This window comes from Nycticebus coucang, chromosome 14, assembly GCF_027406575.1.
Source record: "Nycticebus coucang isolate mNycCou1 chromosome 14, mNycCou1.pri, whole genome shotgun sequence".
Taxonomy (NCBI): Eukaryota; Metazoa; Chordata; class Mammalia; order Primates; family Lorisidae; genus Nycticebus; species Nycticebus coucang.
In genome coordinates this window covers 68319393-68334763 of record NC_069793.1, presented here as the reverse complement: position 1 = coordinate 68334763, position 15371 = coordinate 68319393, and the positions used below count along the sequence as shown (strand labels likewise).

The 15371-nt window shown below is 50.2% G+C and overlaps 2 protein-coding genes across 2 annotated transcripts; both read right to left on the bottom strand.

Moving 5' to 3' along the window:
• Positions 1-405: 405 nt before the first annotated feature.
• Positions 406-2556, bottom strand: LOC128565038 (heterogeneous nuclear ribonucleoprotein F-like). The gene has a single exon (XM_053561241.1). It carries the CDS (start codon positions 2267-2269, stop codon positions 1085-1087), a length of 1185 nt encoding a protein of 394 aa, XP_053417216.1. The 5' UTR covers positions 2270-2556; the 3' UTR covers positions 406-1084.
• A 9699-nt stretch (positions 2557-12255) lies between these two features.
• TPBGL (trophoblast glycoprotein like) lies at positions 12256-15092 on the bottom strand. The gene has a single exon (XM_053560925.1). It carries the CDS (start codon positions 14868-14870, stop codon positions 13704-13706), a length of 1167 nt encoding a protein of 388 aa, XP_053416900.1. The 5' UTR covers positions 14871-15092; the 3' UTR covers positions 12256-13703.
• Between the last annotated feature and the right edge of the window lie 279 nt (positions 15093-15371).

The following is a 15371-nucleotide window of genomic DNA, read 5'->3' as shown; positions in this document are numbered from 1 at the left end:
CCTTTTAGGACTGCCTTTGCGGTATCCCAGAGTTTCTGGTAATTCGTGTCTTCATTGTTGTTTTGTTCCAAAAATTTGACAATTTCCTTCTTAATCTCATCTCTGACCCAGCTATAGTTCACCATAAGGTTATTTAACTTCATGTTTTTGTATGACTATGCAGATTCCTGTTGTTACCGAGTTCAACTTTTATTCCATGGTGGTTTGAGAAGATGCAAGGAATAATTTTTAGCCTTTAAACTTACTGAGGTTAAACTTGTGACCTAAGATGTGATCGATTTTGGGGTATGTTCCATGGGCTGATGAGAAGTACGTGTATTCAGTTTTGTTGAGATGAAATGTTCTGTAGATGTCTGCTAAATCCAAATGTTGGATGGTTAGGTTTAAATCTAAAATTTCTTTTTTTTTGTGGAAAAATCTTTATTTTAAGAAAAAAAATTAGTTAACAAAAAAATTTAATAAATTTCACTTAGCAAAATACACCCAAAAGGAAATCACAGTACAAAGGAAGTTTTAAGTCAAGGCCTCACCAATTCCTACAGTATTAGTATTGTGTCTCAATTCTCAAAACTAACTCTTAAAAAGCTTAAACTTAACCTAAAAGATTTTAAATTAAAATAAACTACAATGAACATGAGAAATATTTCTTTTTGAATCAGGTAGCTAGCACCTTTGAGTTTTCCAAAAAAGCACGTCTCCCCAGTGTGTTCACTGTGATGTGGTAGAAAAAGGTCCATATTTAACATACTTAAACTACTTAAACTCAGATAACATCACTCTAAAGTATACTACCAAAATGTTAATTGGGAAAAGCTGAAAATAGTTTTAGTTTACTCAATATCACATGCTAGAAGAAAAGTTTGCATGAGAAAACACTGAAGAGGTAATTTTTTTAATCCAGATTTCACAAACTCATGGTGCAAAATGGGTCCCCACAGCTTCCTCTAGAGTTATAACTGCTCTTCATTGCTTGTTGGCTGCCTGTGAAAATTTGATTGAAAAAAACTTAAATGTTTTTTTAAAACTAGTCGTACCCACCCATGCTCTTCTGCCCACTGTAGCCAGCCCCATAGCAGCCACTCACTCACTGGCTCTCCAGCCCACTGTAAGTGGCCTGGGCTGCTGACACCCCCATGCCTTGCATCACCTGGCTGCTGTATGCCCCATTGCTGGCCCCTGTTGTTGAATTCAAGAAGAGCTCTATGTATCTGTTCTGCATGTTAGCCCTGTCTTTCGACATTGCTGCCACAGCCTCTTTGTGAGTGGCAAACTCTACATCTGCTTTGCCAGTCACTCTTCCATCTGGGCCAATCTCAATATGCACTCTCACGGGGTTGAGTGGAGAGAATAAATTGTAAATGTCATTCTCGGTCACTTTGTATGGCAGCCCCCTCATGTGGACGCAGTGCCCAGTGGTGCTCTGCACTGCGAACTCACCATCTCCATATCTGTGGTCATACATCTCAGAGAGATAGTAGCTGAGGTCTCTCCCAAATAGGTCAGTGGTGAAGCTGTAGCCGTCACTGAGGCCTCTGTACTCTTCATAGCCACTGTAGCCTGCACTGTAGGCACCAGGCCACATCCTATCCAGGCCAGCTTGCTTCACAATGCCAATGTATCTCCAAGCTGTGCCAGGGCGGTCATAGGGCCCTGGCCACTGCACAGACATGAACTTTAGAGGGGGATCTGAGTATGACCTAACTTCCTCCTGACTGCTCTTGAACACTTCTATATACCTGTGTCCTATCCTCTCCTTGTGCTTCCCCAGAGCCTTCTCAGCTAACTCCTGGGAGGCAAACTGCACAAAAGCTTCCCCTGTTATCTTGCCCTCGGGGTCCACAGGTAATGTGATCCCATTTGGCAGGATTTCCAACCCTGAGAAGAACTGGACAATTTCTTCCTTTGTGCATCCAAATGGGAGTCCTCGAAGACGGATGAAGCCATCGTTGGCGCTGTCAGCACTGTTGGGACCTCTGTGCTTCAACACCCAATCCATCTCGGTTCTGTGGGACTTGAACACCTCGATGTACCAGTGTCCCATGCTTTCCCTGTCTTTTTTAAGGGCCATTTTTACATCATCTTCTGATTCAAGTTCAACAAAAGCCTCACCACTCTGCCTGCCCTCTCTAGTGTAGATGAAGTGGACACCTGCGGTCCCACCATGAATCGTGCAGTTGGAGAGGAAGTTCTGCACGTCCTCAATAGAGCAGGACCAGGGTAGGCCACGGAGCTTGACCACAAAACCTTCACCTCCCTCGGGGCCCAGCATGATGGACACTTGGTAGGGCAGATGTCAGACAACCTTGGGCACTGGTTTGTTTTTTTGTTGTTGTTGTTTTTTATTTTTTGGTGGCTTAAAGAACTTTGGATGCCTTCAGTGGGAGACACTTCCCATAAGTGACAGATTGTCCACGGAGTTGAGCAGAACAGATTTCTATTAAACAGCAAGGCTTACAGCTCAAGGCCCTCAAATTCCACCCGAAGCTTAACAATGCAGAGAGATCCGAGGGAAGTCCAGGTGCATCTTTTTGTTCTTAACCTGAAACAGAAATTCAAGTGGCCAAGGGCAAATGCTTTCTGCGAGACTGGAAACCCAGCCGTGTGGCTGCGCGTGTTTTGGCGTGAAGCACCAAAGAAGTTGTGAGACAAACTGCATGCCCGTGGCCTCCACCTGGCGAATGCCCCAGCCGGCAGGAAGGTCCTAAATCTAAAATTTCTTTGCTCAGCTTCTTATTGGAGGATCTATCCAACACTGCCAAAGGAGTGTTAAAATCTCCAACTATTATGGAGCCAGAGGAAATCAAGTTGCTCATATCTGTTAGAGTTTCTCTTATAAATTAAGGCGCATTGTGGTTGGGTGCATAAATGTTAATAATTGAAATCTCATCATATTGAGTATTACCCTTAACAAATATGAAGTGACCATTCTTATCCTTCCTTACTTTCATTGGTTTAAAGCCAATTGTATCTGCAAATAGAATTGCAACACCTGCTTTTTCCTGATTACTATTTGCCTGAAATATGGATGACCATCCTTTCACACTGAGTCTATATTTATCTTTTAAGGTAAGATGTGATTCTTGTTTGCAGCAAATATCTGACCTGAGTTTTTATGTCCAGTCAGCCAACCTGTGCCTCTTTAGAGGACAGTTAAAGCCATTCACATTAATGGAGAATATTGATAACTCTGGTAAAATTTGGGGTATCGAGTTTTTTGAAAATCCAGTGGACATTTTTAATCCTTTCGCCAATGTGGAAGTCGGAGTTTGATCAAAAGTTTCTGAGTGAGTTTACTTTTGTGGTAGAGGATTGGGCTGGTCATTATGGAGGATAGGTTTGAGAATATCCTGAAGAGCTGGTTTGGTTATGACAAATTTCTTCAACATGTAAATGTCATTAAAGTGTTTAATTTCTCCATCATAAATGAAACTCAGTTTAGCTGGATACAGGATCCAGGGTTGAAAGTTATTTGTTTTAGGAGATTAAAAGTTGATGACCACCTTCTTCTGGCTTGAAAAGTTTCAGCAGATACTCGGGAGGTTGAGGCAAGAGAATTGCTTAAGCCCAGGAGTTGGAGGTTGCTGTGAGCTGTGTGAGGCCACAGCACTCTACCGAGGGCCATAAAGTGAGACTCTGCCTCTACAAAAAAAAAAAAAGAAAAAGAAAAATTTCAGCAGAGAGATCTTCAGTCATTCTAATATCCTGCCCTTTGTAGGTAATGGTTTTCTTACGTCTGGCTGCTTTTCAGAATTTTCTCCTTTATATTAACTTTAGTGAAGTTAATTATGATGTGCCTAGGGGATGTCTTATTCTGGGTAAGTTGTGCTGGGGTTCTGAAACTGTCTGTTATCTGAATTTCATAATCTCTTGGCATGTCTGGAAAATTCTCTTTCATAATTTCATGGAGAAGGGCCTCTGTGCCTTGCAAAGCCACTTCATTGCTTTCAGGGATTCCAATGAGGCAGGTATTAGCCTTCTTCGAATTATCCCAGAGCTCTCTGAGAGAATGATCTGTTTTTGCTCTCCATTTCTCTTCCTCTTTGAGAGTTTGGGAGCATTCAAAAGCTTTTTCTTCAATGTCAGAAATCCTTTCTTCTGCTTGCTCCACTCTGTTACTGAGGGATTCTACTGTATTTTTCAGATCTTTGAGGACTACAAATTCTTGCTTCAGGGTGTCAAAATCTTTGGTGGTTTTGTCTTTAAATTTGTTGAATTCTTAAGACAACTTTTGAATTTCTCCTCGAATTTCTAATTCCAACTTTTGAATTGCTCCTTGAATTTCTAATTCCAAATTTTCCTCCATTCTATTAATCTTGTTTGCAATCCAAATTCTGATTTGATTTCTGACATCTCAGCCATCTGTTTATGAAAGGGATCTTCAGTTGCATCTGCCATATCCTTCCTTGGAGGGGTTGACCTACTCTGGTTATTCATGTTATCAGAGTTCTCCCACTGATTATTTTACACTGTTTGACTTTTCCCCTGGAGCTTTGCCGAGGACCCATACAGTGCTCCCGCCTGAGAAACTGGGGAGCTGTTTGGTGTGGTGGGACTAAGTGGCTCTGTCTTGTTTTCAGCTGTTCTCTGTCCAACCCTAGTGAAACAGTTACTCTGGGTTGAAGTCTCAGCTGTGGAGAAATACCAGCAATTAAGTCACCCCATCCCCCACAGGCAACAATTGGAAAAGGAAAATCAAGCCTTCCTACAACCACACACCCAGGGCACCACTTGGATAGTCCTCGGGCGATTGGCTCAGTTCAAAAGGTCCAAATCAATTGTCTCAGTCAGCACCTGTCTCAGGTGGAAGAGTTTAAAAGGTCTCTGGCAACTAGATCATGGGGGTCTGCTGACAACTCAAATATGACTTGCTCCGGTGCTCCATGAGGTCAGAAGAACCCACCCAGAAAACAGATTAGTCTGAGAAGGTTGATGCCTCCTTTCCCACCTTGCACCTCTGTCACACCCAGTCACTGATAACCCCACAGGGCTGTGACCCAGTTGCCTCCAATGAGCAGATACTCCAGGGGTTTGCATCTGCCTGAATCACAAGGAAATCTATGTCACCTCAGCCAGGCCGCTGCTCTCTGCCTCTATCCAGCAGGGGGAAGCGAAGCCTGACAACCTCGGGCACTTGATGGAGGCTGGGGGTGTTCACTCAGTTCCAGCCCCACCCCTGATTGATGTTACTGACAGAACAGAACAACTTTGCAGAATTTGTTTCTGTCCTGGCTAAATTCCCCTGCAAAAGAGAAGCTGTGTTGAGTTCACACAACCTGCACCTCAGGCCCTGTCTTTTGTCTAGGCTTATGATGCCCTGAGGGCCGAGTGCATCTTAGGCTCAGTAAAGCAGTCCTCTGGGTCAGCCCTGCCCTGGGAGTCAGCTGGCACTGTGTATGCATTTTCTAGTCCCCAGCACTCCACCCAGGCTGGTACCACCTCAGGCAAACTCTTTACTCATGGGGTCTGTGTTTCCATCCCAGATCTGTTCTGCTGGTGGTTGCCACCTGAGAAGATGCCCGGCCTCCTCTGGTTGCCCAGAGAGACAGGGGGTGTGACTCCAGAATATCCAGGGGTGAGCCCTATTGTTGCCAAAAACGGCTGCTGCTCTGCACCTCGGGGCACGGCCACTCTGGCATGGTTCCTCTCAGCCACCTCTCCTCTCCTCACTCCTGTGCAGCAGAATCAGCATTGACCAGCAGCTGTCCAGCCTTGTCCACACCCCTCGAGAAATCACCCAAGAATCTGGACTCCTGGGGGACAGGCCTCCAGACCTCAGAGTGAGAGTGGAGGGGAGTGCTGGGAGCTCAGAATTGCAGGTAGAGAATATATACAGTTTTACACAGTTTTATGCCTGGCTGGAGAGCGCCATGGTACCCTAGTAGGGGAAGTAGGTCTAGTTTTTAGAGGGTCTCTCCCGTGGAGTATAATGGGAGGACTTTTGAACTCTGCTTGTTTGTTTATGGGGTACTCTGAGCCATTCTCATGGGGGAGGGGACTCCCATCCACTTGGTGATGGGTTTTGTACCTTTTGTTTGTATCCTTGGGGTTGCAGCTCACATCAGCTGGGTTGATTGCAGTTCTTCAACCTTCTCTCTTGGTGCAGCTCTAATCCTCCAGGTGGAAGAGTTTAAAAGGTCTCTGGCAACTAGATCAGGGGGGTCTGCTAAATTTCTGTCCTTTAACCCTCCTTCTGGATGGGAGCCTCTGTGGAAAGCTGGCTTCAGTCAGCCATCTTGTCTCCGCCCCCTGATGCTGGAATATTTGGTCGCAGCCCTGTTGCACTTGCTATTTATTCTGCCTGAAATAATCTTTCCCAGGCTCTTTACATAACTCGTTCCTTATCATTTAGGGCAGGTCACCTCACAGGGTCTTCCACGACTTCCCTATTCAGAGGAGAGCACTCCCTGTCCCTCACTCTCATGTCACTCTGTTTATTTCCCTCATAAGAAGTAATTTGCTTATTTATTTTCTTGTTTGTGGCTTAAGAATGTGGCTGTGGAGCAGATCCTGAGTTATAAGCCAAACTTAGCCTCTAATGAAGCATGAGACTTTGAGCAAATTATTCATTTCTATGTGCCTTATTTTTCTCATCTGTAAGGGAGGATAATGAAATCTACTTCATAGACCCTTCATCAGGATAAAATGGGTTAACATATATGAAGTGCCTAGGACAATCCCTGGCCCACAGCAAACTATATAAATATTAGTTATTAGTAGTAGTATTTATTTTCTTTTTAGAGACAGTTTCTCACTATGTCACCCTCAGTAGAGTGCCATGGCTTCACAGCTCACAGCAACCTCCAACTCTTGGGCTTAGGCAATTCTCTTGCCTCAGCCTCCCGAGTAGCTAGGACTACAGGCGCCCGCCACAATGCCTGGCTATTTTTTGTTGCAGTTTGGCTGGCACCAGGTTCGAACCCACCACCCTTGGTATATGGGGCCGGCGCCCTACTCACTGAGCTACAGGTGCCGCCCCTATTATTATTGTTTAATAAGCCAGAGACTTTGTCAGTTTTCCTCAAAATGCATCCCCAGCTTCTTCCTGGCACAGTGCTTGGCACATAGTACGCATTTAAATACTATTTGTCAAACAGATCGTTGACTAAGGAAAGGAAGGAACTTCACCATCTCTGCCAGCAGAGGGAGCCCATGTGCAAAGAAAGGTTAAAGCTGGTCCTGCTTCAACACGGATCTGCTAACAGCTTCCCGTGCAGATCATGGTGCAAGGAAGCCAATGGTGGGCACTGACCAGAGGAAGTCCTGCACAAGTATTCCAAATGCAAGCTGAGAAAGCTGGCATTATATTAAAAAGCCAAAGTTTGGAAGCCAATACTAAACTGTGTTTTGCACAATCACATATTCTAAAACTGCATTTTCTTTCTATTTACTAACTTTGTAGGACAAAGGAACTGGCCATGCAGGCATCATACATCACTGCAATGATGTATGTTTAATGAAGGGAAAGGCTATGGAAGTTAAAGGAAGTGTGCATCCAACGTGCAGTGAGGGAGGCCACAGCTTCCTGTGTGATGCCTCTTCCCCTGTGTGTTGTATTTCTGCAGGGATAGGGCTGGGGAAAGGCTCACAAATCTCTCCACATCATGACTGGGTGCCTAAAAGTGGACTGGGCCCAGCCGCTGTCCTGGAGGGAGCTTCTGCTCTGTTGCAGACAAGAGACAAGAAAACCAGTCAGTGCATATAAAGATGTGGGTGGTGCAGCAGTGGGAGAAAGAGTGACGTCAGGAAGGCTGAGGGGACTCTAAGCTGTCTTGAGTGCTATATATGTGGAGAAGGCATCAGGCAGTGAGTACTATGTGAGCAAAGGCACGGGCGCATCAAATAGCTGGGCTCAGGGCAGCGCCTGTGGCTCAGTGAGTAGGGCACTGGCCCCATATACTGAGGGTGGCAGGTTCAAACCCAGCTCCGGCCAAACTGCAACAACAACAAAAAAAGCAGTTGGGTATTGTGGCGGGCGCCTGTAGTCCCAGCTGCTCAGGAGGCTGAGGCAAGAGAATCACATAAGCCCAAGAGCTGGAGGTTGCTGTGAGCCGCGTGTGACGCCACGGCACTCTACCGAGGGCGGTACAGTGAGACTCTGTCTCTACAAAAAAAAACAAAAACAAATAGCTGGGCTCAGTTACTAAAACAGAGCAATTTGGTATGGCTAGAGGACAGGGGTGTATTAGTTATCTGGTGCTGTTAGACTAGCTGGCCTAGCCTGATAATCTAGCACTTTTTCTTTTCTCCTCCAGGTTGTGTCAAAAGTCAGTAGAGTCCTGGGCCCACCAAGCTGGTACAGTATCAGTTCATTTTCACCCCAATGGAATTACTAATAGGGGCTTTTTTCACTCTACCCTAAAGTTTGCCAGTCTGGGTGATCATCTTAGTTAAGGCCTCCCCAGGCCCCTGTGCATTAGAATCACAGTGACCCTGCATGGTCACTGTCTTGGCCGAGGACAGGAGCAGGTTCATTGATGTGAACCTCACTTGCTCAACAAGTGCTCAGCAGAGAACAGAGGCTCAGAAAGTTTAATACCTAGGGATCCAGGATGTAGAGGTCCAGAACAAGCCCCTTTCTCCTCTCAGGGCAGGGAGACATGAGTCCTGGCAGGGTTGAGCTAGATGCTAGAGGAGATTTCTGAAGACAGGTGGGAGCTGCCAGTGGAGACTGAAGAATCCTCCCATCCCTCTATTGCTCACTTCTTTTTTTTTCATCTCCAGGATGCCACAGGTTTGGGTCTGGCTCCTGGAGGCAGTGACTATAGGGTTGAGTTAGGAGGCAGAGTGACCCTACCAGATACTCAGACTGGGGGCATCCTGGCCTCTGGATCTGCTCCTGACAATCTGTGTGACCTGCATGGGCTCCTGTGCTCTCTGGGTCTCAGTTTCCCCACTCATCCATGAAGGGTTAGTGGTCTACACGGGCCTGGTTAATCCCTGGTAAATTGCCTTGTGGCAGTGCTGAGGGAAGGGGATGGGAGTGGTGAGGTAGGGGTGAAGGGGTGCAGGAGGGGACTCTGAAGGCAGCCAAGTGCATTATCACAGGAATATTAACTGCCCCCATCACTTCTCCCAGTCTGGGAAAGGCCATGTCCATAAATTAGGGCCAAGAGTCTGCCAGGAAGAGACTTAATGAAGAAGGAGATGAATTTCACGGAGAGCAGGCAGTGTTTCCAGAGGTCATAAGTCCAGCTCCAGCCTGGAGCCAGAAGGGCAGGGGCATCCATGGCCAAGTGTCAGGCTGGGCCAGGAAGACAATAGCCTACTAAATATCCAGCCCCTGGCACCAGCAGTGTCTCAACTAGTATTTCCGACTGATTAAGGCCAAGTGATATGGCAAGTAGGGGGCTGAATTCAGACTCAAACCCAGTCCTCTGGACTCTAGGTAGGCCCTCCCTCCCTGGTTCCCACTCCAGGTCTGAGGAGTGTGAACAGGCAAGGGAGCATTGCAGTGGAAGGCTTCTCGGGAAGACATTTTTGAAAGGTGGTTTCGCAAAGTTCACAGGGTCACAGAACCCTGAGAAGTCTGCCATGTTTCTTCAAGTGTGCAGCTGGTTTCCTGTCTACCACATCCCTGACAGTTACATGCACACCTTTCCTCTTGGCTCCTGCTCTCTATCGTGACTGCTCTTAAAGGGACATCCTAGAGGTAGACTTTTCCCTCTGCCTCTCAGTCCCTGCAGTCCCTAGGCCTTTAGGGCCCTACTCATCTCACACTTCCAGCAGTATTCAGTATGATTAGGGGAGGAGGCTGCTCATTCAGTGGGACTTTGGCACTTCTTTTTGTTTTTTTTTGAGACAGTGTCTCACTATGTCACCCTCAGTACAGTGATGTGGTGTCACAGCTCACAGCAACCTCAAACTCTTGGGCTTAAGCGATTCTCTTGCCTCAGTCTCCCAAGTAGCTGGGACTACAGACACCTGCCACAACACCCAGCTATTTTTTGTTGTTGGGATTGTCATTGTTGTTTAGTAGGCCTGGGCCGGGTTCGAACCCACCAGCCCTGGTGTATTTGGCTGACACCCTAACAACTGAGCTACAGGCACCAAGCTGTGACTTCGGCACTTCTGAGAGAGGGTGGGAAATGGATGGTGGTATTAGGGATTCAGAGAGGAGCCAGCCAGATCCCCTCCCTCACCTATTCCAGAAGATCTCTTCTGGGCTCCCATACCTTCCCTCATCCCTCTGCCCATCTGGCCTCCCATGGGCACATCTTAGGTCTGATTTCTCTGTGTCTTCCACGCCAACATAGGACCTGGCACAAAGAGGACGGGCAGAAGGAAGGAAACACCAGGTTATACAAGTGGGAGACACATCGCAGCTCCCCTGATCCGCATCACACCTCTCTACTTCCCTGATTCTTCCTCTGAGGGCAGAGTCCTGCCCACTCCAAATACATCCCAAGCAGGGTGTATTTTCCTACCTGGCCCCAGCCATTGCTGGCTTCTCTAATACTCAGACTAACAAGATCTTCCTGCCTCTAGGCCAGTGGTTCTCAACCTTCCTAATGCCTCCAAATGCTGTGACCCTTTAATATAGTTCCTCATGTTGTGGTGACCCCCAACCATAAAATTATTTTTGTTGCTACTTCATAACTGTCATTTTGCTACTGTTATGAATCGTAATTTAAATATCCAATATGCAGGATGTATTTTCATTGTTACAAAGGGGTCACGACCCCCAGGTTTAGAACTGCTTCTCTAGGCCTTTGCAGAAGTTGATACTTCTCTGTTCTGAAAACTCCTAGTCATCCTTCAAAACCCAGCTCAAATGTGACTTCCTCTAATGTGACTTCTGTTGGCTGGATCAGGGGCCCTTACTCTGAGATTTCATGATTTCCTGGAGTTTCTTTTCTCTAGGCCTTGTTTATTCTATTAAATGTGATGGAATTATATTAGGTAAAGCCTGAATGACTTGCTATTTGTGAAAGAGGCAAGGATGGGGGCCCTGGGACCCTGTCAATAGTTCCAAAAAGCCAAAGGTCACTGACAAACTGCAAGGAGGATGGCAGCCCAGAGGTGACAATGTATGTTAAGGTTAAACATCAACTGGTATACAGTAGGCACTCAATTAGTTGATTTTTTATTATTACTGATTGGATATTTAGCTTAGCAGTATTTCTCATATAAAAACCTCAAAGATTTTTGCTGACAATAAGCCCACAGGTAATAGCATGTTTTATTTACCAGGACTCACTGTGGTCTTACTCTGCATGTCTTTCAAACAGGGGAGGTTCTCTGTAGTGACATAGTTCTCTAACCTGTGGCAAACAGACCATCACTATTTCGTCTGAGGGGGCTGATGGTCATTGACAGATGGGAATGCTTTCAGAGTAAATTTAATCCCTTCTCACGAGGAATGACTGGGAGAAAGGGTAGGGAATTTTCTGGGAGAAGGCAATTTGCTCCCAGGAGGCAGTAAGCTCCCCATCATGAGTGATGTTCCCTGTTGAGACAGCTTAGGAGGCTTCCAACATTACCTCTGAGGTCCTTTTCAATGTTTAGAAGGCACAAATTCTAGAATTATGTGGCCCTAAGATTCTAAAATGCCAGAATTCTAGACTTCTCCATGGTTCTAGAACTCTGTGACTCTGAATGCAAAATAGTCCCACCTGGGGACCTGAGGCCCCACTGGCCCAGAACCCACCTGTCCCCTTGCTCCACATATTTCAAGGAGTCATTTTATCCACACCCCCATGTCCAGACCGCTTCTCTCGGGTGTGCAGTTCTTACCCTCTAGCCAGGAGACTGTGGTGTGACAGAGGACATGGGGAGTATTAGGTAATTCATCAGAGGGATGATCCCAAAGCAGGAAATGACTCCTCCTCTTTCCTGTCTGAATAATTGCCTCTCACTCTCTATAAATGAATTTGCTTCCCATAGCCTTGTCTGTGGTTAGTCAGTCTAACTACATCCCCACCCCCACTCTCACCCCAAAGATGTAGAGGAAGCATCTGATGTCATCTTGGCTGTGCATAACCCCATCCCTGAGGATAAAAAGCACACTGGCTTCGACAGCAACATCGTCCCAATGGGAAGTCCCTCCATGTGTCTAGCTTTAACCCTGCTATGTGAAGTCAGAGCTCCTATCTTCTCTTGAAGTCTAGGAGGACACATCACCACTGTTCCACCTCAGGGAGGTCCAAAATGCCCTCCCATGTGTCCCTTCCCAACCCATCAGTGCCCCAAGGCCATCAGGAATGACACGGCACCACTTAACAAAAGCAGAATATCTGAGATTATTGCAGACTTTATAGAAAACTGCCCAAGGGACATCCAGAGTTTTGGGGTAGGGGAAGGCAGGCCTCAAGCCAATAAAGGAGGGCGATTTCCTGTGTGCAGAGACAACACAGGCCAGCCGTTCTGCCTGATCTAGGGGGTGGGGAGTCAGGGAGAGGTGACCCCTCCCCACTCACCAATTGTGCTTTGGGACCATGCAGAAGGCAGGGTGCTGAGACTCTGGCCCTGAATCAGGAGGCTTTGTGCCTGAGGCAGGAGGCAAGACCCCCTTCTCTTTCAGAAGGCATATGGGGTGGGGTCATGGTGGCAAAGAATCCCCAGCGGAGAAGAACCACAGTATGTAGGAGAGAGCATGGAGAAATTGGTGAGCAGCAGCTCCTCGCCCTTCAGGGCCGCTCCCTGCCCCTCTGAGGCCACAATGGACAGGAGACCCTGGTCCAGAGGCTCCACCTTCCCACCCACACACTCAGGACTCTCCTTCCCCACAGGCTCTGCCAGTAAGCACTAGGGTTGCTTGGCACCTGCACCTGTGGCGCAGACTTGAGAGCTCATCCTTGGAGGAAGGAGGGGTGAGCATATCCCAGGGCTGGCTTTCTCACTGGACCTTGACTAGTGAGCAGCAGGGGTGGGTCCTAAGTGCACATACTGGGTATGCAGAGTCAAGAGCCTAAGGCTTGGGCAGGGGCATGAAACTCAGACTGGCAAAGAGCTGAGAGTCTGAGATTAAGGACAAACTCAAAAAGTATTGGGAGGTCAGAACCTGGGTGGAAAGGGCTGAGGGCTGGCTCCACACTAAGGCTAGAATGGGATGTGCTTGTCCCTGGGGTAGATAGACTAGGAGCTGAGGCCCATGTCTGGATCAAGGAAGGGAAGGGCCTGAGCCAGTGCTGGGGGGGGGGGAGAGGAGAGTGATGAGGGGTATGAAGTATGTCCGCAGAAGGGGGGAGGGTGCCCGAATTTAAGAGCCCAAGGATGTCGGTCTCCGTGCAGAGTGGAAGGCTCAGAGCTCTGGAATGGGAAAAGGCTCAAAGTCCACAAAAACCTTCAGACAGGGGCGCTCTGCCTCTGAGACCAGACTGGTATGGAAGGGCCCGTAAGCCCCGGGAGGGGAGCTGAGGGATCCAAGCTGGAAATGGGCTTCAGCGCAGTCTACTGTTGGGGTCAAAGCTTTCGCATTGGAGGGCAGACGGAGTCTCTGAGAGAGTCTTAAAACTCATGGTCCAGAAGGGATGTTTCAGAACCGAGACTGGGCAGGAAGGATTCTGGAACCAGAAGGGATGTCTCTGGGTCTGTGACCGTGGGAGCTCTCAGAAGCGGGGGGTGGGGGTGGGTACAGCTTAGGGCTTCAGTCAGTTCTAGGAGCTCCAAGCTCGCGGGTGTCCCCTCTCCATGGCTTCAGGCCAGGCAGCCCCGGTAAGGTCATCAGCTGGCAGGGGCAGCCCGCAGCCCCCGGGAGGCGAAGCTCAGAGGCCCGAGCCTGGGGACGTGGCGCGGGAGCCGGCGGGCGCGGCCGGGGCCGGCGCGCGGCGCGGGTCGGCGTCCTGCTCGTAGCGGTAGTGGTAGCCCTCCATCTGGTCCCGGCAGGCCTCGCGCAAGTTGCGCATCCAGCGCTGGATGCCGCGGCGATTTAAGTAGAGCACCATGAGGAAGATGAGACCGATCAGCGCCAGTACCAGGCCGAAGAAGACGTAGGAAGCCTCTAGCTCTGGGCCCGCGGCTTCCGCTTCTTCCCCGCGACCGTCGACGTTGCGGTCCGCGCAGTGCAGCCGCGCCTCGTCCAGGTCCAGCAGCGGCCGGTTGTGCAGCGTCCGCGGGGCGGCGCAGCGGAGGCGCCGCGCGTCGGGTACGCGCTCCGTGGCGTTACGCAGCCAGGCCAGCAGGGGGCGCACGGCGCAGCCGCAGCGCAGGGGGTTGTCGGCGAGCAGCAGGCGCGGCCCGGGGAGGTCGTCCGAGCGCCCAAGCGCACGCAGCTCGTCGGGGCCCAGGCCCGCCAGCGCATTGAGCCGGGCATCCAGCTGCTCCAGGCGCGCCAGGCGCAGCGCGGCGGGCGGCAGGCGGCTCAGCCCGTTGCCCGCCAGGCCCAGGAGGCGCAGCTCGTCCAGCGGGGCGAGCGCCGCGTCCAGTGAGTCCAGCAGCATCGGGCCGCCCCGCGCCAGCGCGTGGTTGAGTTGCAGAGATCGCAGCGCGGGCAGCCTGCGAAAGGCGCTGCCGCCCAAGGCGCGCAGCGGGTTGTGGCTCAGGTCGAGCGCTGCCAGGCTGGGCAGTCCGTCGAAGGCTCCATCCTCCACCACCTCGATGTTATTGTGCGTGAGGCGCAGCGCGGTCAGCAGCGGCAGGCGCACGGCCGCCGCCGCCTCCTCCCCGTCCGCGTCCCCGCCGGCGAAGGCGGCCGCGCGCAGCACAGTGAGGTTGGCGCCCACGATGGTGAGGTTGCGCGCTTCGGGCGGCACGTCCCGCGGCGGCTGCCTGAGCTCCGCGCCCGACGCGCAACGCAACAGAAGCGTGGGGCCGACGAAGCAGTAGCACTGGAAGGGACAGGGTGCAGCGGGCGGGCTCAGCGCCGCCGCCACGAGCAGCAGCCCCGGCAGCAGCGGTCCCCAGAGCTCCGGCTGTCCCGCGCGCGGGGCCATCGCGGCGGTCCCCGCATCCAGAGTCCCGGCCGCTGCGCTCACCAGTGAGTTGGGAGCGCCTGGTGAGAGGCGCGGGTGGGGCAAGTCCTTGACCTGGAGCGGCTGGCAATCTCTGTCGGTCTGTCTGCTGTCTCTAAAGTCCGAGGTCCCTTCACTTTCCTGGCTGGGGTGAGAGGAGTTAGGCAGGGAGCGGAGCCCCCGCCCCCGGTGCCCTCCTCGCTCTGCGCGCCGGCCTCCGACTTCCGCGGCCGCTCGGGCTCGGAGCCGAGTGGGCAGGGTTTGCCTCCCCCCTCCTTTTCCTCCCCCAGCGGAGTCTGGGCGCCCAGCTCACCGAGGGAGGTGGGGTGGGCGGCTCCCAAGAAACAGAGCTTTCGGCTGCTGTGCTTTCTCGCCCCTTCTCTGACTCCAGGGCCGCTGAGAAGTTTGGCCCCAGAGGCTCTGACTTGCTTCTCTCCCACCTTCTCCCCCCATCCCCTAGGATTAAGCTGGTTCCTTCCTCCT

Excerpts from the sequence above, each read along its gene's own strand:
- LOC128565038 (XM_053561241.1), bottom strand. The coding sequence starts at position 2,269 with ATGCTGGGCCCCGAGGGAGGTGAAGGTTTTGTGGTCAAGCTCCGTGGC.
- TPBGL (XM_053560925.1), bottom strand. The coding sequence starts at position 14,870 with ATGGCCCCGCGCGCGGGACAGCCGGAGCTCTGGGGACCGCTGCTGCCG.